This window comes from Dipodomys merriami, unplaced genomic scaffold, assembly GCF_024711535.1.
Source record: "Dipodomys merriami isolate MVZ:Mamm:240054 unplaced genomic scaffold, mDipMer1.0.p SCAF_3, whole genome shotgun sequence".
NCBI classification, from domain to species: Eukaryota; Metazoa; Chordata; class Mammalia; order Rodentia; family Heteromyidae; genus Dipodomys; species Dipodomys merriami.
This window is the reverse complement of record NW_027204492.1, coordinates 66,023,890-66,047,462: the sequence shown is the minus strand read 5'-3', so window position 1 is coordinate 66,047,462 and position 23,573 is coordinate 66,023,890. Positions and strand designations below refer to the sequence as shown.

Sequence of the window (23,573 nt, the reverse complement as noted above, 5' to 3'; positions counted from 1 at the left end):
TCAGTAGTGATGATGGGTAACTACTGTATTGGAGAGGGGAGATAGACATTTCATCATTGCTGAAAGTTCTATTGGACAACATTACTCTAAAGAAACAAAAACTTCAAAATATGGTAGAGCTACACTAATGAAACATTGATAAAGTCAGATCTAAATGTTATTTAGAATTCATTGGCATGACATGTCTTAAACACTAGGGCTTTTGAGAAGACTTTTGAGAACATTAGAGATTTTGAGAAGACATGGGACTTTTCCCCCTTCCTTAATGATATCTCCCTCAAGAAAGTCTTGTTGTTGGAGCTGTTTTTATTTATACTCTCTGGAAAATACCCTTTTTCACTCATAGACATGAAAACAATCAAAATATATCATTAGAGAATATTTTAAAGGGGCTTGGAATGTGGCTTAGTGGTAGAGTGCTTGCCTTACATGCATGAGACCCTGGGTTTGATTCCTCAGCACCACATAAGCAGAAAAAGCCAGAAGTGGTGTTATAGCTCAAGTGGTAGCGTGCTCACCTTGAGCTGAAGAGCTGCAGGACAGTGCCCAGGCCCAGAGTTCAGGCCCCACAACTGACAAAAAAAAGAAAGAGAATATTTTAAAATAGAAACAAAATCGACCAATGCACCAGTGGCTTACACCTATAATCCCAGTTGCACAGGAGACTGAGATATGAGGATCCCAGTTTGAAGCTAGCCCACCTCCCACGGCAGAAAACCCACAAGACATTTATCTCCAACTAAGCATCAGAAAGCCAGAAGTACAACTGATGTTCAAGTGGTTGCATGCCAACTCTGAGTAAAAAAATTCCTAAGGGACAATGCCCAGGCCCTGAGTTTAAGCTCCAGTACTGGCACAAAAAAAAAATAGCATCAAATATATCAATACCATCCACCAAATACAATAGAATTGTTTGTACTTTTGCATAACTTTAAATCTGTTCTTTCTGTACACATGCATATATGATATATATATATATATACATATATGACATGTGTATATACATAATTTAAAAAGTTATAATCATAGTGATATATTTACTATTTATATTCTGCTTTTAACATTACATCATATATCCTTCCATGTTTCTACATAGTTTTATCATCATTTTAATGGCTCTGTATTATTCTGTTAAGCTAAATGTAACAATATATTTATCATCTAGCATTATCTTTAAAAACACTCTAGAGTCCCACCATCTTATAGGCAATCACATTTTTCCTAATATGTGTATAGGTAAGTCACAACAGAGATAACAGAAGGAAAGTAATTTTCTTGACAGTAGCAATGAGGGACACATAGGGAATTGGGAAGCTATCCTAGCATCATTGTTCTCTATTCTCTTTTCCAGCGGCCATGTTCTTCCTTTTCATTTCTGTCATATTCCATACAAATGTTAAGCTCTAGCATCATTGTCATATTTGGGGGGATTTTATGACATTTAGGATTTATGATGTTTCTTCCTAAACCTTTCCATTTGGGAGCATTGAACAAAACTGTTACTTTCTGAACTAATTTCCCAGAGGATAAGTGAGTTATGTAGGCTGGGCTTTTCTGTCTCCCATTGTGATCACTCACCAATACCTATTGCATACCCACAAGTTACATGCTAAATGTGACATAATTACCAAGTATTGCTGGCCCTACCATACAAAGAAAAAATGGGAGCATGGGTGAGGAGCCCTGAGCCCCCCTGCTTAGTGTCGAGATGATACACTTGTTGCTGTTCTTGTCCCTTTTTAGCTAAGACACTTTGAAAGGTAGTAGATAAGACGCAGAGTCAAACAAAGGCACCCCCATCTAGAGAAAGATGAGGTCCTAAGAGAAACATATTAGGCAGAGCATAGCCTATAGGAGTTAGGTGCCTGTATTTCTAGAACTGCTTGTCAAGAAGCAGAATTTGGGGAGCTGCTTTAATAAAAGCAGCAGAGCCAAAAGTATTGTGAGAATTAGTGGGGTACTAGTAGTTTAAGCCTATAATCCTTGCTACTTAGGAGGCTGAGATCTTGAGGATCACAGTTTGAAGCCAGCCTGGGCAGGAAAGTTCTTTTATTTCTAACCACCAAAAAAGCTAGAAGTAGAGCTCAAGTGGTCAAGTGAGAAAAAAAAACCCTCAGGGACAGAGCCTAAGTCCTGAGTTAAAGCCACAGGACCAGCAAAAATACAGAAAATCAGCTACTCAGGAAGCTGAGATCTGAGATTTGAAGTCAACCCCATGAGACACTTCTCTTCCATTAACTACCAAAAAGATGAAGGCTTAAGTTGTAGAGGTCAAGTCTTGAGCTAACAATGTTAAGGGACAGTGCCCAGGCCCTGAGTTCAAGCCCCAGTATCATCATCATTACCCACAAATACACACACACACACACACACACACACACACACACACACACACACACACACACACACACACACACACACACACACACACACACACAAAACGAATGCAGGTAATCAATCAGCCAGGTGTGGTGGCACACACCTGTAATCCTATTATTTGGTAGGAGTATCATGAGTTCAGGGAAGTCTAAGTGAAATGGTTGAGATCTTATCTCAAAACCAAAATAAAAATGAAAGGGCTGGTGGTATACCTAACATGGTAGGGTGCTTACCTAATATGCCAGCATCTGGGTTCAATCCAAAGTACCACAAAAAAGAGAAGAGAATATAGGAAATCTTGAGCACATCATTCAATAAAGGCGGCAGCCATTAGTCAAATAGATATTGAATCAGCCACAAACTATTAACTTGCAACTGCTGAAACACTAATTACAAAGTGAGAAGATAAAGGAAAGTGAGATTTGGGTAGAGAATGATAAAGTGAATTGGAACCAGGCATGAGATTCTTCCTGAGGTATGCCATGACAATGTAATTGGTAGCTGTGATAGGGGAGACAAAATGAGTATAGGGACAGGGCTAGATATGGTAAATCATTTAACACAGGTGTTAAGAAATTGCACTTCAATTTTAGATGAATGTAAGTGAGCATAATTCATTGTCACAAGGAACATTATTATGTACTAATGATGTCTACTAAAGACAGTATTATCCATTAAAAATACATATCAGTAAGTTCAAAATGGAAGACTCAGTTTAAGAACCAGTTTTTATTTTTTATCTTATCAGATCAAAAATTCTTTCTTCCCTTCTCCTTTCATCAGTGACTAGCTGAATTAATTCATCTATCTATTTGTAAATGTCTCAAACACCTATGCTAGTAAAAATATCAGGCTTAGGCACTAATAGGCTTGCTTGATGAGGTCATTTAAATGATAGCCTCTGGCCAGTTACCTTAAGAAACAGTTTAATTATATCAGTTCCTATTCCTTTATTGAAATTTTTTCTGCTCTTACCCCCATTACCAGGTCATTTCCAATTTTAATTATTTTGTTAGGATTGGTCTAACAAGGAATAGAACTTTAGACTGAATGGATCCAGCTAAGCCAATAGCTACTAAAATGAAAATGTTGGTGTGCAGCATGCTTAAGGGAAGTGCACTTTGACCTTTGAGTTTTTTGTCATTAAAAAATGATAACAAAAGGCACTCTTTATATTCTTTTTTTTTTTTTTGGTCAGTCATGGGGCCTGAACTCTGAGCCTGGGCACTGTCCCTCAGCTCTTCAGCTCAAGGTGAGCACTCTATCACTTGAGCCAAGCACCACTTCCAGCTTTTTTTTTCTGCTTATGTGGTACTGAGGAATCGAACCTAGGGCCTCATGCATGCCAGGCAAGCACTCTACCACTGAGCCACCTTCCCAGCCCCATCCTTTATATTCTTAAAACTTACTACTAAATTCCTTTGGTAAATCTTGGGTTTCTCATATGAAAAACGGAAATGAGTTTTGCCTTTCTACTTCATAGAAGTGAAATTGGACAGTCCAGTGGTAAAGCCAGTGGGGGAGAGAGGGGACAACCTCATCATAGGATTTTCCTTTGTCTGCAGGGCTACCTGAAGCAGTGCCGAAAAAGGCGGGACATGTTCAGTGATGAGCAGCTGAAGATAATCTTTGGGAACATTGAAGACATCTATAGATTTCAGATGGGCTTTGTGAGAGACCTGGAGAAACAGTACAACAATGATGATCCCCACCTCAGTGAAATAGGACCTTGCTTCCTAGAGCACGTAAGCATCTTACCCTTTGGTGGGGGAGAGGTTCAAGGAACATTAGGAAGTAATAGAAGGAAAATATGAGCTGTCTAGTTGTGTTCAGCTGCATCATTCTGCTGTAGGGGATGAATTTTTCTCAGGCCCTGATTTTGAACACTGATCTCTTAACCAAGTTATAAGGATGTAAGAAGATGCTGTAATTTGGCCTAGGATTCTCTTTTCTTTACCATTTCCCTCTTCTCTCTCTTTCCTCATAGGTAGCTTTCAGTAGGATTTTTTATTTAGCTTCTCTTTTGTTTGTGTTAGGATTAGTTTCCTGAAGAATCAGTGTTCTGGTAGGAACTCAATATGTTCACTGCCTAGGGAATCCAGGAAATAAGAGTGGCCATAACCAGGTGAGGGTGGCTCGTGCCTGTAATCCTAGCTACTTGGGAGATTGAAATCTAAGGATCCTAATTTGAAGCCAGATTTTGAAGGAAAGTCCATGAGACTCTTATCTCTGATAAGCCACCAAAAACCTAGAAGTTGAGATGTGACACAAGTAGTAGAGTGCCAGTCTTGACCAAAAAAGCTAAGGCCCTGAGTTCAAGCCCTAGTGCCAGCATAAAAGAAAAGAAAAGAGAGGTCAACATTAGCTAGAAAGTAGGACCTTGGAAGGCATTCAGGAAAGAATATTAGGGTAAAGGAATTGACAAGTATAAGGCCATAGTGTTACAGGAAGAACTCTTAGGAAACAGATCAGTGAGGATTTGAGAATTGTGCCTGAGATGACTGTTAAACTTGAAATAAGTCCCTTAGCTTTCTCAGTGTTCTAGTTATTTATCCAGAATATGAAGTTTTACTGTAATATCTTGTGATTCTCTAATCTTTTGGGTCTTAATTGTGGACAATGTAGTTATTTTGACAAGCCTTAATATAAAGTATTTGTTTTTAAAGAGGAAATATATGCAAATAATACAAAATCCATTTGACATACAAAAGTATACAGTTAAAAGTAATCTTTCTTTGATAATTGTCTGCCTTATTTATGGGAATTTTTTAGATTGATTGACTTGCTAGGAAGACTTAGAGGACTTGACATATACTTTACCCATGACTATGATTTATGATAATGAAATGAGTTAAAACTCAACAAAAGGAAAAGATACATAGGCAAAATCTTTTGAAAACCAGGCATAAGATTCCAAGAGTCCTTCATTGAAGGAAGCATATATTATGCTGTCTGCCAGGGAAAATTCATTTGACTTCATATCCTAAGTTTTATGTGGGAGTAAGGATTGATCACATAGGTAACCCTTATGTAACATATAACAAAATATCAGATTCTCAGGTGGAAAGCACATTGTATAGTCTACATCTTCAAATCCTCTTTTTTGTTTTTACTTCTGAATACAGATTAAAGTAGCCATACAACAGACAAACTGAATGATTTGCAGCATAAATATTTCTTCTACCAGATACACTAATTCATTGCTCTTAATGTTTCCCTAAATCCACAGTGCATGGGTATACTATATGACATCTGTGACAAGGATGTCATTTACTTTACATTCCAATATCTTAAAATTCATTTTCATCTAAGACTTCATCAAAAATTGGTTGTGCAAATTTAGAACCAATAGCTCATGCCTGTAATCCTAGCTACTCAGGAGGCTGAGGTCTGAGGATCACAGTTTGAAGCCAGCCAGGGCAGGAAAGTCCATGAGACTTTTATTCCATAAACTACTTAGAAAAATCCAGAACTGGTGCTGTGGCTCAAATGGTAGAGTGCTAGCCTTGAGGTTCTGAGTTCAAGCCTCAGGACCAGCACAAAAAACAATTTGATTGTGTGCGTGCGTGCGTGCATGCGTGCGTGCGTGTGTGTGTGTGTGTGTGTGTGTGTGTGTGTGTGTGTGTGTGTGTACACACATGTACTGGTACTGGAGCTTGACCCTTAGCTTTTTCATTCAAGGTTGGTGCGTTACCACTTGAGCCAGTGCTGCACATTTGGCTTTTGGTAGTTTATTGGAGAAATGACTTTCCTGCTGGGCCTGGCCACAAAACACAATTCTCAAGTCTCAGCCTTCTGAATAGTTATGATTACAAACTTGATCCACAGGTACCCAGCTCAGAATTGGTCTTTGTCTTTCATACTTCTACTCACATTCTAGTCATGACCATTTAATTAGCCTTTTCCTATAGCTCTTCTGAGCTATCACAGTTGGAGGTCCAATTATGTCAGAATAGGCCTTTCGCTACCCTAGGCCACACTTCCAAATTTTTCTGGGCTCTAGCCATTACCCAGCTCCAAAGTCACTTGTCCATTTTCAGAAATGTGTGTAGTAAAAACCAATTTCTGGTACCAACTTTCTGCCATAGTCCATTTTGTATTATTGTAGCAGAATACTATAAACTGGATAATTCATTAAGAAAAAATTGTTTCTCACATTTCTAGATGCTAGGAATTATATGAGCATCTAATGAGAGCTTTCTTCCTTTGTCGTAATATGATAGAAGAAAAAAACAAACACGGATGTTAATCCTTTATCCATGCAATACTTGGCAAAGAATTTCTCCCATTCTATGAATAGTCTGTTGATTCAGTTAATTGTTTCTTTTGATGTGAAAAACTTTGTAATTTTATGTACTCCTATTTGTTAATCCTTGGAAACTGGAATGCTATCCAGAAAATAATTACCTGTCTCTATCTCTGTTTCCCAAGAGTAGTTTCAAAGTTTTGATCTTATATTTAGATCTTTGATCCATTTGTAGTTGATTTTTTTAAAGGGTGAGAAACAGGGTCTAATCTCAGGCTTTTGTGTGTAGATAACCAGTTTTCCCAGTACCATCTGTTTAAGAAGCTGTCTTTTTTCCAGTATATGCATTTTGGCTTCTTTGTCAAAGATCAGTTGGCTGTAGCTTTGTGGTTTTATTTCCGAGTTACACTGGGCTTCATGTCTGCTTTTGTACCTGTCCATTCTTTTTTTGTTACTGGGGTTCTAGAGTATAATTTGAAGCCCAGATCTGAGATACCTCCAGTGCCACTCGTAACTCAGAATTGCTTTTGCTATGCAGAGACTTTTATGCGTGAATTTTAGAGGTTGATTTTTCTGGTTCTAAAGAAATACAGCCTGTATTATGTTAAGATATAATCCTTCTGTTTCTAGGTACTTCCAAACTTTTCTTTATAAAAAAAAGTTAAATTATGCCAGAGGATTTTCCTGCATCTATAAAGATCATCATGTGATTTTGTCCTTTATTCTAATTATGTGCTGTACCATATTTTTAAATTTGTGTATCTTGAACCATTCTTGAATCCCTGGAATGAAACCAACTTCATCATGATGCATGATCCTTATAATGTATTGTTGAATTTGGTTTGCAAGTGTTTTTATTGAGAATTTTTATGTCTATGTTCATTAAAGAAATTGTTCTACAATTCTCTTTTCTTGTTATGTCCTTGTCTGGTATTGGAATGAGTGTAATACTAGCTTCATAGTATGATTTTCATAGTGTTCCTTCCCTTTCTATTTCATGAAGAGTTAGAGGAGTGCTGAAATTTGTTCTTTAATGTTCTGGTAGAATGCAGTAGAAAATTTGTCAGGTTTTAGACTTGCCTTTTTGGGCAGCCTATTACAGCTTCAATCTCATTGTTTGTTATAGATCTGTTTAGGTGGTTTATATCCTCTTGGTTCGATTTTGTTAGGTCAAGTGTGTCTAGAAATGTACCCATTTCCTGTTGTTTCATTGATTATTTTTGGTTTTTTTTTTCTTGTTTAGTCTCTGGTCTATTCATTTCTACCCTAATCCTTAGTATATATTTCCATCTGGTAATTTTAGTTTTGTCCAATTTTTCTTTTTCTGAGCTTGAGGTGAATCATTAGACTATTTGAGATCTCTCTCTCTCTCCCTCTCCCTCTCCCTCCCTCTCCCTCTCCCTCTCTCTCTCTCTCTCTCTCTCTCTCTCTCTCTCTCTCTCTCCTCTCTCTCTCTCTCTCTCTCTCTCTCTCTCTCTCTCTCTCTCTCTCTCTCTCTCTCTCTCTCTCTCTCTCTCTCTCTCTCTCTCTCTCTCTCTCTCTCTCTCTCTCTCTCTCTCTCTCTCTCTCTCTCTCTCTTCTGAATGGTACTAGAGCTTAAACTCAGGGCCTGAGTACTGTCTCTTAGATTTTTTTGCTCAAGGCTTAATCTCTACAACTTGAGCCATAGCTCTATCTGGCTTTTTGGTGGTTAATTGAATGTAAGAATCTCATAGACTTTCCTGTCTACACTGTCTTCGAACGGGTCCTCAGATCTTAGCTTCTTGAGTTGCTAGGATTACAGACATGAATCTCCAGTATTCAGCTTGTTGTTTTTTTTAATGTAGGTGCTTCTTTCTACTGCCTTTGCTGTATCCCACATGTATCAGTAGGTTGTGGTCTATTTTCTAAAACCTTCTTTGTATCCTCATATGTGATCTATTATGGAGAAGGTTCCATAGTCTGCTGAGAATAATATGTATTGTGTAGTTGCTGGATGAAATATTCCATAAATGTCTATTAAGTCCATTTGGTCTGTGGTGTCATTTAGTGTTTTGTAGTCCATTTTTTCTAAAGTCTTGATTTATTTATTTATTTGTGAGAGTGGAGTATTGAAGCTTCCCACTATCATTGTGTTGGGATCTGTCTGTGCTTTTATGTCCAGTAGGGTTTCTTTAATGTATTTGGGTGCACTGACATTTGACATACAGTTAATAACAATTGTTATGTCCTCTTGATGGAGTTTTCTGTTTAATTATATCCCATAACCTTCATTGTTTCTTCTGACTAATTTTTGTTTAAAGTCTACTATATTAAATTTGAAAATTGCTGTACAAGCTGTTATGTCGAAAAATGAACTTTACAACTTTGGTGGGGGGGAGCATTGGGTGGGGGGCGCAGGAGGGTATGGGAAGGGATGGGAAGGGAAACAAAGGAGGAGGCTACAATGCTTGATAAGAAATGTACTCATTATCTTGCCCATGTCATTGTAACCCCTCTCCAAGGTATTTTCACAATAAAATTTTTTTTTTGAAAATTGCTATCCTGCTTGCTTTCAGGGTCCATTTGCTTGGTAGATTTTCCCCCACAGTTTTATTCTAAGCCAATGTTTGTTTCTTTCAGTAGATGCATTGCTTGTAAGTAACAAATGATTGGGCCTTGCTTTTTAATCCAGCTCACCATTCTGTCCTTTGATTGCAGAATGGAGACCATTAACATTCACTCTTATTATTAAAGTTTGTGACAATTCCTGCCATTTTTTAATTGTAATGTTTGATTCTTTCCTCGTTTTCTTATCTTACTTGGTGAGATTTATTTTCTCCCCTATTTTCATGATTATATTTATCTTCCTCTTCTCTGTATAGAATTCCTTTGAGTATTTTCTAATGTGCAGTCTTAGTGATCATAAATTGCTTTAGTTTTGAGATTTTTTTTTTGGCCATGGTCTTGAACTCTGGGCTTGGGATTTAGTTTTGTTTATACTGAAAGGATTTTATATTGGAAGGTTTTTATTCAGTAGTCATGAATGATTTCTTTGCTAGGTAGAGTAGTCTAGATTCACAGGGTTTTTTGGTGCTCAAAATGCATCATTTTGTGCGTTCCTTGCTTTTTTGTGCCAATCATAGGGCTTAGACCCTGTACCTGAGTTTTTATGCTCGAGGCTAGCACTCTACCACTTGAACTCCACTTCCAAATTTTGTGTTTAATTGGAGATAATACTTTCCTATTTCAGCTGGCTTTAAACAGTAATCCTCCAATCTTAGCCTACTGAATAGCCAGCATTACAGGCATGAGCCACTGGCACCTGGCTCCTCCTTGCTTTTATGGTTTCTGTTGGGAAATCTGAGGAACTTCTGATGGGTTCATTATAGGTGACTTGGAGTTCTTTCTTGCAGCTTGCCTCTTCAAGATTTATAGTTCTGCTTAGTATTTGAACTATGATATGTTTCCAGTGATCTGTTCCATGCTCGCTTGTACCTGAATGCTATTTTTCTCTCAAGATTTTGAGATATTTCTTGTACTATTTTATCAAGTATGTTTTCTGTCCCTTTATTTTATACTAATCGTCTATGACCATGATTATATTAAAAAGTGTCCCAGAGGACATGTGTTTCTTTCATATATCTGTATTTTTCCCTATTTTTTTCACCTGTCTGTGAGAACATATGCCTTTTCCTTGAGTCCTGATATCCAGTTTGATCCAATATAGAGGAATTATGCCATTGAAGTTTTTATTTATTGTGCTTTTTATTTCCCATATTTCCATGTAATACTTCTTAAGGATTTCTCTGTCTTTATTGTGTATGTTTATTTATTGAATATTTTTTCTGTATCTTTATTTACTAAATTACTCTTTCATATCCTGGATTGTTTTCCTTACTTCATTTAGTTATTTATTTTCATTATTTGAGATTTTTCAGCTGTTTATTCGTATTAATTCACTCATCGTTTTATACATGTCTCTTATTTCATTCATCATTTGTGTAATCATGCTTTTGAATATCTTTTGTTTTTTATCCTTTCACTATCCTGTTACTGTGGGATTGTTGATCTTTTGAGGGTTCTCATTTTTCATATTTCTTGTATTTTTGCTTTGAATCTGATGCAAATTCATTGGTTGGAAATTTTAATCACCTACAATTTTTCAGAAAGTATTTTCAGTGTTTACAAAAGCCAGTATAGTGAAAGTAACACAAAATAAGGGTTTTTTCCCTCAGGACTGTGGGATAGCTCAGTATCCAAACTTTCCCATGTGTTCAAGATACCAACCAGTGCTGGTCTCCCAGCACCTCTCTTATAGAAAAGAGTTGGTTGGAGTCTCTTATATATTTATTTTTTAGTTTGAGAGTTGTCCATTTTGTGCTGTTTCTACATTTGAAGCTTCTCTTCTTTTTGTACTGATTATCTATTTGTGTGTTAACAGGTCTTAGCTATAGATGTCCACATCCACATAACTGCAGGGGCCATTTATGGGTACAATCATGACGATGATAGTATTATTGGGGCACAAGGCTGGATGCTTATGTATACATACGTTATGGGAACTGGGGCTATCAATGTGATCTAACTTAATCTTGGTTGCACATGTCAATGAAGCTGGAACCTGCAGTGGTGTCCCAGAGGCTGCTGCATATACATACATGGTATGGGTCAGAGGGTCAAGAAAGCTGTAGTCTCAGATTATTTAAGAAAGAAGTGAGGGGTAATTTATCCAATAAGAGTATGAGTAGTCTCAATGTTTTGATTTGCATTTCTTTTATGGCTAGAGAGGTTGAGCAATTCTTTATATGTCTAGTGGCCATTCTTATTTCCTCTTCAGAGAAGTTTCTCTTTAAGTCTTTAGCCCACTTATTTATCGGGCAGTTGTTTCTTTGAGGATTTGTTGTTGGGGGATTTAATTTTTTGAGTTCCAGGTATATTTTAGATATGAGACCCTTGTCCATTGTATGGCTAGTGAAGATCTTCTCCCAATCCATGAGCTTTCTATTGATCTTGCTAGCTATGTCCTTTGCCACGCAGAAGCTCTGCAATTGCATGCAATCTCATTTGTCTAACCTTCCTTTGATTTGTTGTGTTTCTGAGTCTCTTTTAAGAAAATTTCAGCCTGTGCCAAGGAGATCTAGGGTTTCTCCTATTCTGTCCTGTAATGTTTTCAGAGTGTCTGCTTTGAGTCTGAGGTCTTTGATCCATTTGGAGTTGATTCTGGTGCAGGGTAATATATAAGGATCTAGCTTTAGTTTTCTACAAGTGATTAACCAATTTTGCTAGCACCATTTACTGAAGAGGCTGTCTTTCTTCCATTCTGGTTTTTTAGCTCCCTTATTGAAGATTAGATGGCTATAGGTCTGTGGGTTCATTTCTGGGTTTTCAATTCTATTCCATTGGTCCTGAGGTCTGTTTTGATTACTATGGCACCTCACCCCAGTTAGAATGGCTAAAATCAAGAACTCTAATAACAACAGATGCTGGAGGAGATGTGGACAGAAGGGAACCCTCCTGCATTGTTAGTGGGAATGTAAACTTGTTCAACCACTTTGGAAAGTAGTGTGGAGGTTCCTCAAAAGACTCCACATAGAGCTCCCCTATGACCCAGCAATCCCACTTTTGGGCATTTACCCAAATGATCACAAACAAGACCATACTAAAGCTACCAGCACAACTATGTTTATTGCAGCATTATTTACCATAGCTAAGATGTGGAACCAACCCAGATGCCCCTCAGTAGATGAATGGATCAAGAAAATGTGGTATATATATACACAATGGAATTCTGTGCCTCCATCAGAAAGAATGACATTGCCTCATTTGTTAGGAAATGGAAAGACTTGGAAAAAATTATATTAAGTGAAGTAAGCCAGGCTCAAAGAAACATAGGTCCCATAGTTTCCCTTATTTGCAATAACTATTAAATGTCTGAGACAAGCAGAAATGGTCAGATAAGTTGATGTTAAGTGAAATGAACCCCAAGTTAAGGACTCAAATGTTTTTTTTTCTTTCTTGATATTGTGTCTAACATATTTATAAGGTATTTCTTTGTTGCTTTGTATGTCCCTCCCCCATGGTATAATCCCTGCTTTTACTGTATTTGATGTTGGTATACTTTGGGGAAGGGAAGGGATAAAACAAATTGTTTACATAGGGATACAGGTGGACCCATTGCACCAATGAGATGTATAAGATGTTATGTCGAAAATGAACTATACATATTTGGTGCAGGGCGGGGGGTGGGGGTGGAGAGAGTGGTGAGGGGGGTAATAGTGAGGGGGGGGAGAAGGGAAGGGATGGGAAGGGGAAACAAAGGAGGAGGCAACAATGCTTGATAAGAAATGTACTCATTACCTTGCCCATGTAATTGTAACCCCTCTGTATGGTATTTTCACAATAAAAAAATAAAAGAATATGAGTAGTCTAGGTCTCTGAAACAGAGGACTAGATATGTGATAGGGACAGCTCAGACAAGTCCAGACACAGAGTACAAAGAGAGAGTATGAGTCAGGGACCTGGAAAATATGAAAATTACAGAAATGGTTTCTTGTACCAGGCAGCTGAAGGCTTCAAGGAGCAGAAGAGAAGTTGGCATATATCATGTATCTCGAAACTATGATGGCAAAAAAGAGGAAAAGAAGAAGAGGGAAAAGACATAGCTTCTAGAGAACCCTAAGTGACATAGCTTCAGTGGACTGCTGCTGTGGTAGCAGTTAGTTTTCTCAGCAGTAAAAGCTATCTTTTGCAGAACAAATCACTGGGGTCTTTCACCTTGAACATTTAGGGGTCATTTGTGGTGACAACTGGGCATTATGCCCAGCTGCTATAAAGGATGCTGATGTCCTGGCAGAGAGATCTGTTGGCTTGTTGTGCCAAGCATGTCACTGGGAATCAGTGACTCCTACCTCCTAGCTGGTAGTGATAGAGTTCATTGTCTCTCTTATTTCCTGCTATATCCAGACACCTATGTCAATCCTCCAGAGATCTAGGTGTTTAGGTAAAACTAAAGTTAGTCATTTTGGCACTGTCCCCAAAACTGAGGAACCTGGTTGTATGCCCTGCTTTCCTTTTCCTGGTAAGGGATGGGCATGTGACCAGGAAGGTCATTTTCTGTGCTGAGCAATATTTCAGGGATGGGATAACCCAGGAAAACTGAAATTGTTCTCCCTACCCATTTTGTGTTATTATTCTCAGGCATTTTTTTCTTTTACTATATTGCTAAATTTTCTTTAGTAGACCCTTAAGCTCTTTCAAGGTTACTTTTGTTCATGGATAGGTGCCAGAGTTGTTCTTTGTTGAAGAGAAGGAAGGTTAGCATCTTCTCCTAAACCATCTTGCTGATGTCCTCCATCCCAAAATTGGTTTCTAAGTATTTAATACTTTTTGCTATTACTGTAAATGGTACTTAATTATTTTTTTACAGTTTGTTGCTATGCAAAAATACAATGCTTTTTGTATATTGATTTATATTCTGACACATTACAGAATTCAACATATTTTGGTAGAATCCTTATGATTAATCATCTCCAGATAAAAATAGCTTTATGTCATTTTGCCAATTTGTATGCCATCTATTTTATTTCTTTATTTTACTGACCAGGGTATTTAGAACAGTGTTAACTAGAACTAATGAACACGTCTTTATTTTGTTCCTGATGTTAGGAAAAAACATTCAATATTTTGACCTTGAGAATCAACTTAGCTTTAGATTTTTTCATGGATAATGTTTATTACATTGGGGGTAGTTTCTCCTTGTGGTTTGCTGATGGCTTTTATCAAAAATATATTTTCTCAAATGCTTATTCTGTATTGATTGGAGTGTTCTTATGATTTCATCTAAGTTAATGATAAATTGGGATAAATCCCTCATAATTATGGTATGTCATTCTTTTTCTATACTATTTTGCTTGTTTTATAAAGCCTATGTTTAGCTGTATGTTAGCATATACCTATAATCCCAATGTTTGAGAGGTAGAGACAGAAGTATCATGAGTTTGAAACCACCCTGGAATTCATAGTGAGACCCCCCCACACACACACCCAAAAGATAGAACCCAAAAGATAAAGCCAATAATAATTCTATAAGCCTGGCACCAGTGGCTCACGCCTGTAATCCTAGCTACTCAAAAGGCTGAGATCTGAGGATTGTGGTTCAAAGCCAGCCCAGGCAGGAAAGTCTGTGAAACTCTTATGTCCAATAAACCACCAGAAAACCGGAAGTGGCGCTGTAGCTCAAGTGGTAGAGCACTAGCCTTGAGCTGAAGAGCTGAGGGACAGCGCTCAGGCCCAGAGTTCAAGCCCCACAACCGATTTAAAAAAAATTCTATCTTGCCTTATTTGCCTAAATTTTTTTCTGAGTTATTTTTTCTCTTCTGAGGTAGAAGGATCATGAGTTTGAGGTCACTTGGGGATACATAAACACTCAGAAAAAAAAAACACAAAGTCCATAATAACTGTCTTGACTTATTGTTCAATAATTTTTTTCATATGTTTTGTTCATGTTTTATATTCTCATGCGTCAGGTTAATTTTTCACTGAGTCCTGAACAATATTTAAGAAAATGTAGCTGGGCACCGGTGGCTCACACCTGTAATCTTAGCTAGTCAGGAGGATCACAGTTCAAAGCCAGCCCAGGCAGGAAAGTCTGTGAGACTCTTATCTCTAATTAACCACCAGAAAACTGAAAGTGGCATTGTGGCTCAACTGGTTGAGTACTCACATTGAGCTGAGGAGCTCAGGGACAGCGGCTAAGCCCAGAGTTTAAGCCCCACGACCAACAACAAAAAAAAGAAAAGAAAAGAAAGAAAGAAAATGTAGGAACTTAAAAAAACATAGTTTTAAAATAATTTTAAATTTACAGAAAGTTTAAAATATAAATATTACAGGTTGTTCAAAATATGTTATTTTTAAATTAAGCATATCATTTATCTGAACTCACTTTTTAAATTACGTGGGTATTCTCTTCCTTTCTCTCTTAAATTCCTTTTTTCTCTGTGCATATATATTCACAAACATACACAGTCATATTTATACATATTTTCTTCAACATACCTCTTGTACATATCTTATATCTAAATAATTTTAAGACATATTTCCAAAGGGCAATTTCATGAAGATCATCTAAGGTTCTGGATGATAATTTCTTCAGACAAATTTTATTACATTTTTTCACCTTTTCTAGCTGTAATCCATAACAGCGAATATTAAGCAAATTAGTCTATTCCCAGTATAAGTGAAATTTCTAATCCATCGCTTTTTATAGCCCAGAGCTAGAGTTTTATTTGTCATGCTCTGTTTTACTATTGTTAGAGCGAGTCTTTCCTCATTACACTTTTTCCAGAATTTCCTTGTTGTTCTTCCATATTCATTCTTTGATATGAACTTTGCAATAAATTTACAATTGTAAATCAGTTTTAAAATAATTGACATTATTTTAATGTTTCTGCATAAGAATAAGACCTGTGTTTCTATTACTTTGAAATTTCCTTTAGGATCTTCAGTAACCTTTCTCTTTGCCTTTGCCTTCTCTCTACAGCAAGATGGTTTCTGGATATATTCTGAGTATTGCAACAACCACCTGGACGCCTGTATGGAACTCTCCAAGCTGATGAAGGACAGCCGCTACCAGCACTTCTTTGAGGCCTGTCGCCTCTTGCAGCAGATGATTGACATTGCTATTGATGGTTTCCTTTTGACTCCAGTGCAGAAGATCTGCAAATATCCCTTACAGTTGGCTGAGCTCCTTAAATATACTGCCCAAGATCACAGGTAAGAGATTGAAAGGAAGTAGTACTTGTTGATATTTATTGAAAATTCATATCTTTTTACTGTTTCTGATCTTCTATTAGTTTATCTACAAAATAAGTTGCATTCTTGCTTCCCTTACAAGGCTGTTGTGTATGAAGTAAGGGAATGCTTTTTGTGAGTTGCTTGTAAAGGTGTAGATCAGTATACACAGCTTATCCCCTGCCTTCAGATACTGGACCTTGTAGCTTGTTTCTTTTTCCTGAGTTCAACCTCATAAGAATTAACTCTGATATAATAAGTGTTCAACTCTTCTTGAAAAATTTAGATGTCTGGGTAAAATCCTATCCAACTGCCCCTAGACTCCTTCTGCAAGGCTACTTCCCTGGTCTTTAGCCTTGCCACTATTGTGTGTCCACACCAACTGTACAAAGACCCAGAGGACTTGAGCATCTTCTTGATGTTTTAAAAAATTAAAAATATATTTTTATTTTAAAGATACTATACAGAGGGGTTACAGTTACATGAGCAAGGTAATGAGTCTATTTCCTATTGAGCATTGTTACCCCCTCCTTTATTTTTCCCCTACCATCCCTTTCCCCAATTCTTGCCCCCACCCCACAAGTTGTAAAGTTCGTTTTCAACATAGTGTCTGTACATCTCATTGTTACAATGGGTCATCCTGTATCCTAATTTCAGCATTTTGTTATTTCCCTTCCCCTCCCCAAATTAGAAAAATGTATATACAAGATTCAAGACACCGAAATCAAATATAGTGGCAACAGGGGTTGTACCTGGGGAAAGAACATACAAAGAAACAAAAAAATCACATACTACATTATAAGTACATTAAAAAGAATAAGAAAAATAAACTCTCTTGTGTCCCTATCTTGGGGTTCATTTCCTTTAGCATCAGGTTATATGGTCATATGTACATAGCTTTTGAGCTCTTCTGTTTGTCCTAGTAAACAAATATTTTAACTTTTGTTTTTTAGAAAAGCATAGTGGGAGGTGTAGTTCAAATAATAGAGGACATGCTTAATGAGACTCTGAGTTCAAATCTCTATGCCACCATAAAAAGAAAACTAACCCAACAGGGAAGAAGGAAGCTAACTGTTTGAATAGAAATGATGCTCCTCAATCTCTTCCCAGTGAGGTACATGCTAAGAAAAATCCTCATAACAGTGTACATAGCCTGCAGTGAACCATCCCTGTTCTTTCACACAGCTTAGATTGCCAGACTGTTTGTAGCCTGCCCTTAATTGCTAACTTCCTGACCTTAGACTTGTCAACTCAGCTCTTAGTTTCTTTACAATAAGCACTCTAGGAAAAAAGAAGTGCTTAGCCCAATTTCTCTTAGCTTTTCCCCTAACTTATTGAGCCTGCCTACTCCTTTCATTTGGTTCTATTGTCTGGATCACAAGGGGGCTGATTTCAAAATCTAGGTGCCAAAGGCCATAGTTTGGCTCAGCTGGCTTATGTTAACCTTCTAGGTCAATCCTTGAATTTTTAGACTCAATGTTATTATTTCTTTTGCAAATTATGGACCATGTGCTTTAGTGGTTCTAGAGCCCTAGGTGGATTTCATATTTTAACTCAAATCTGTTAGTGCTGAATTCTTCTTTTGTATAACAGGGTCAGCGCTATATCTGCCTTTATGGTTTGTTGTCTGTGAGAGAGGCAGGCCAGGTAGAATTTTGCAAAGGAGGAATCTGCCCCCTCCTCCCTTGGGCAGATTAGTCTAAGACTAAAGTTGGTGTTTGTGCCTATGAGACCTTTATATTAATCACTTTTTCCACTGTTTTGACAAGGATCTAAGAAACAAAGAAGGAAATATTTGTTTGGGCTCCTACTTTCAGAAGTTTTTGTCCATATTGTCCTATAAAAAGGCAGAATATCATGAACAACTTCATACTATCCAGGAAGCAGAGAAAGATATGGGAGGAAGGGGCCAGGGTCAATATATAACCTTCAAAGGTATCTCCCATTGACCTACTTCCTCCAGTGAGGCACCTTCTCCTAAAGCTTCCACTACCTCTCAAAATAGCACCACCAGCTGGAGACCAAGCCTTCAACACATGAGCATGTGGGGGAACATTTCATATTCAAATTATAACACACTGGAACAGAACAGATTTAGCGTCACCCATCACCAGAACTGAGTTTAAAGTTTTCTAAGGATATATTGTTTGTATGCCTAGTGCTAGAAATTGAACCCAGGACTTTATGCAGTTGGGCAAGTGCCCTACCACTGAGATACAATCCCAGTCTAGATGGTTTTTCTTTTAAGAGTTAGAAGGACGTTGAAGAATTCCCAATAAAGTGAAAATATTAAAAACAAAAATAGAAAATATATATGCTACCTAGAATATAAAGGCTATCCATTCTAGTTAAATTTCCTCATGCTGTAGGTAGAAAAACTGATGTGCAGAAAGGGAAAATAAGAAGAAGCAAAACTGTTGAGTCAGGGACACAAGGCAGAAGTGGTAGTCACAGAAGGTAGCCTAAAAAGAGTTCTCTAGTAATAGTAATTTTTGTGCTCAGGGTAGTTTATAAGCCATTATACTAGCCATCCTGTATTCTGTCAACCTGTTATGAGTCTAAAAGTGACCTCTACAGTTATATTACATGGTTCTAAGTAAGTGGAGCAGTGACTTTCATACCTTAGTCTCAGTGAAGCTGCCTTCAGGCCAATGGTTTTAAAACCTGGATATTCAAATAGTGATTCAGATTTGTTTTCATATCCCAGTGTTTCACCTACCTACTCCATGTCATGAAATCTAGCAGGAGGTTCTAGAAATTCTTATTTCTGGACTAATAATATTGACTAGGTAAATTATATACTATATATTGACTTGAAAAGTGCCAGAAAGAAAAATTAAACAACATCAAGGTGTTTTTTAGTTTTATGGGAGCTGGCAAGACAGTTTCCTAGGATTTGCCATTCTTCAAAGCCCTCTGAGTCTCTAATTTCCTCTCCCCCTTCTTACTGGGCTCCAGGGTACTAAGAAAAGTAGTTCAGGCAATAGTAGGCTACATTAATCTATCAATTGGAGTGAAGGCTCCAGCACTAATACTGGGTCATGGAAAAACTCACTTTGTAAGAGTTTTGTAAGGAAGCTGTATCAAGATGATAGCTTCTGCCACGCATGTCAAGACTATCTGGGGGTTAAGCCAGATGCCAGTGATTCATACCTGTGATCTCACCTACTCTGAAGACAGAGGTCAATTTGACCAGAATTTGAGTGAGCTTGGGCAAAAAAAAAAGTTCACAGACTAATCTCAACAAAAAAAAATGGGCATAGTGGCACATACCTCTCATCTCAGCTATGGCAGGAGGTACAAATAGTAGGATTGCAGTCCATGCCAGCCTAGGCAAAAAAGCAAGACCCTATCTATCTCAAAAATAATCAGAACAAAAAGGGATGCTGACATGGTTTAAGCAGTGGAGTATCTGCTTTGTACATGTGAAGCCTTGAGTTTAAACCCCAGTACCACTCCCACATTTCTGGCTGTGTGCTAGTGACTCATGCCTGTAGTTCTAGCTTCTCAGGAGGCTGAGATCTGAGGATCACAGTTCAAAGTCAGCCTGGGCAAGAAAGTCTGTCAAACGCTTATTTCCAATACACTACTCAGAAAAGGCTGGAAGTGGCATTCTAGCTCAAGAGGTGGAATGCTAGCCTTGAATACAAAGAGGCTCAGGGACAGTGCCCAGGACCTGAGTTCAGCAAAAATAGAAATAAAAATTATAATTACGTTTCCAGCTTGACATGCTTGGTTTGTTTAACTATTTCTAGCTTGAAGCCTTTAGTCAGAAAGTTGTTCAGTTAGGTGGTTTTGAAATGATGTAAACAGAGTGGTCTTTGAGGGAGATTGGATGGAGAGTAATAAATGGAAAATAATATTTCCTTTGCTTATGGAAGAATAACATAATTCCCCCTCCTCACCTTTCTTGGGCTAACAAGAAGGGAGATTATATACAAAATAAGGGTAGCTGGCATGTTTGAAACTAAAAATCTTGTTTCCATTATTCTCCTCACTAGAGAGCAGGGTCTAGACCTCATCAGAAGATCTAGAGTCTCTGACTTGGGTTCAGGTTTTATCTACTTTTAAAGCCAGTAGAACAGGTTGTATGTGGGAATGTAGTTACTTAACTGGTGTAAGAAAGGCAGCATGCAAAAAATTGGCAAAAGAAAAATAGACAGTATGGAACAGTGGCAATGATAAATCCATACTTGGCTAATACTTGGGATCAGACAGCATTGTTTCAGTCAGCTAATACTTGGGTTCAATAATGGGATATTTTCATAACTGCCCTGTCAACTCAAACTTTCTTTTTTTAAGGAGATCATAGGATTTTCATGTTTATATTTTTAATTTCTTTCAACAAAATATTCAGAGACAAAAGGTTCTACTCTCTTTCACTTCTCCTTTTTATTCTCCACAGAGGTAGCTACCATCTTGACGCTAGTGAGCATCCTTCGTATGTATAGTTATATATTCTTACTGTATAGGCTGTGTGGGAAACATTGGTGGTATAGTGGTGGGCATAGTTGCCTTCCAACAGAACTTTCTTTTTTGGGGGGGAGGGGGGGTCCGGTCGTGGGGTCTGAACTCTGGGCCTGGGCGCTGTCCCTCAGCTCTTCAGCTCAAGGCTAGAGCTCTACCACTTGAGCCACAGTGCCACTTCTGACTTTTTTCTTTTTGCTTATGTGGTGCTAAGGAATCAAACCCAGGGCCTCAAGCATGCAAGGCAAGCGCTCTACCACTGAGCCACCTTCCCAGCCCCCAACAGAACTTTCTACAGTGATGTAAATGTTTTATATTTAAGCTGTCCAATACAGGGTTTATTGACCACATGTGCCTATTAAATACTGAGAAAATAGTACAAGTAAGTGAATAAATTTTTAATCTTATCTAATTGTAATTACCATGAATACTGTTTTGCCATATTGCATAGTATAGCTTTACTTTCCAGAAAGTGCCTAAAAGCATTAATGTCCTCAAATCAGAGAATGGAAAGGAATAGAGGACAGGGAACTGGGCCCAAAGAGCAGAAGGTGTACTTAATGTATGTCAGCAAGTTCTACACTGCAGCTACCCCTTCTGTCATTGCTGTACCCTGTGTCTAAATGGCAGGCTCAGATAGTCTTGCCAGGTGGAAACTTTGGCAATGTTAGGGACCCTAAAAGATCACTAGTAGATTAGGGCAAGTAATGATAAAAGGATGCAATATAACAGGTATTGATATAAAGTTACACAATTAAATCTAAGAAATTGGCAATTTGGGGACAAACTGAAAGATGCAGCTTCCACACAGCATGTTTTAAAGAGATTTAGGAAGTAATAGTTGGTTATAAGTTTAAAATGAGTCATCGATGAGATCCAGAAAAACATTTATTAAGGCTCACAGTAACAACAGGCTTTTCTAGCCATTTTCTTGAGACAAAATAAGCTTGTTAAGAGGTAGAGGCTGTCACTGGTAGTAATAAAATGCAATGCTATTTGAGACCCTTGGTCACTGCAGGAGGTTCAAGTCATAGATTGGAGTCATAGATGCCAGCTAAGAGGAAATTTTACATAACATCCACCCTGGTAGTTAGAACTTCCTTCCCTCTGCTGGTGTTTGGTCCTCCAGCCCATTTTTTGACACATTCAGTAAGAAAAGGCAGTAATTGCATATTTCCTTTTTCTCTCTTCTTTTCAGAAATTGGTGCTGGACAAGCAAGCACTAGTCATTTAAATTGAGCTAATGTTAACAATGAACTGTATCACTGTCTTCTTGCCTTCTCAGTTTATTGTATCTCTATGAAATGGCTGAGATCTCACTTTCAATCTGTGTTTCACAGGAGCCATTCAATTGGAAATCAGATCAGACAAGCAAAGAAAACTAGGCAGAGTAATATGACTTACAACATATGGGTTATCCAAAGTCCCAGGGAACTGGGCTAAAAGTTGTACTTCTAGAGTGGTGACTTAATTGGCCACTGGCCTGATCATGCTATAGCATGGCAACTTGGGTCCTCTAGAGATTGATGACCTCAGTTCCCACTCCCACCCCCTCAAAGTTTTGCTTCCTGTCCTGTTGAGACAGCATCTTCTGGTTGGATAGCATCAAGCATTTTCCTTGCCTGGCTGTGGAGATTGTGAAGTGAGATTGATGTCCAGGGGCTGTTTAGAAGCCCTTGCTTCTTGTAGAAGCCTTAATGTTTTCCTGGCCTCCTAGTAAGAGCAGATCCTGCACAAAGTAGATATCAGAGTTAATACTGTGAGGTGACAAAACACTAAGAATAGTTTTACCAATCACATAAGGTTAATATTATCCCATTGATTTGAGTGCATCTTTAGAAAACTGAATGTGACAAAAGCCCAAGACATTATTGGAAATTCTTTGCTTTTTAGCAACTTTGTATGGATTTTTATATAAGCAATGTTTCGTGAGTTATATAAAAATGTTATAAAATAGAAAAATGATGTTGTAGTGCTGGGACCAATGCTTCAGAGGGAGACAACCCCTATGATATCTACAAGAAATGTATGATTTATTATAGTATTGATAGCACCAAGAGTAATCCAATTTTCATGAATGTTTATTTAACTTACTGAACCCCTTAATAAATTCTACCATACTTCTCCCCATTTTTACAGAACTCATGGAATTTGGGCTCTGTGGCTTAATCATAACATTCTATTTCTATATTGTGCAGGAGAAAAAAAATGCGGATAGCATTCTGCATTATCTTTAAACAGGAGCTTGTAGAAATAAATGGAGAAAGAGATGGTCACATTTTCTGGACTATGTCATGTGTGAGGCTTCCTTCTTGGTCCTTGGCTGTTTTACAAAAATATTGGAATCAAAAGAAATGGGTTTATGCCAGGTACTCATGGCTCGCACCTATAATCCTAGATTATATAGGAAACTGAGATCTGAGAATCATGGTTTGAAGTCAGACGGGGTAGAAAAGTCCATGAGACTCCTATCTCCAATTAACCAGAGGGGGAAAAACAGAAATGGAGGCATAGCTCAAGTGATAAGAGCACCAACTTTGAGCAGAAAAGCCAACTGAGAACACAAGGCCCTGAGTTCAAGCCCCAATACTGGCACAAAAAAAGAGAGAGAGTTATTACCCATGTAAAAAGTCTACAAGTAGGTCTTTGGCTGATATGGTGTCTCCATCATTATCATATTCTAGCTCTTTCCAACTTTCAGCTGTCCTGCCATTAATATATATTAATATAT

At 37.8% G+C, this 23,573-nt stretch overlaps 1 protein-coding gene across 8 annotated transcripts in view; it reads left to right on the top strand.

Moving 5' to 3' along the window:
- Positions 1–23,573, top strand: part of Arhgef9 (Cdc42 guanine nucleotide exchange factor 9) — a 230,862-nt gene that overhangs the window by 176,210 nt on the left and 31,079 nt on the right. For all 8 annotated transcript variants that reach the window (XM_070040197.1, XM_070040198.1, XM_070040199.1 and 5 more), the window contains 2 exons: positions 3,945–4,124; positions 16,125–16,357. In XM_070040197.1, the coding sequence (XP_069896298.1) occupies positions 3,945–4,124; positions 16,125–16,357 (413 nt within the window). The remainder of the gene's footprint in view (positions 1–3,944; positions 4,125–16,124; positions 16,358–23,573) is intronic.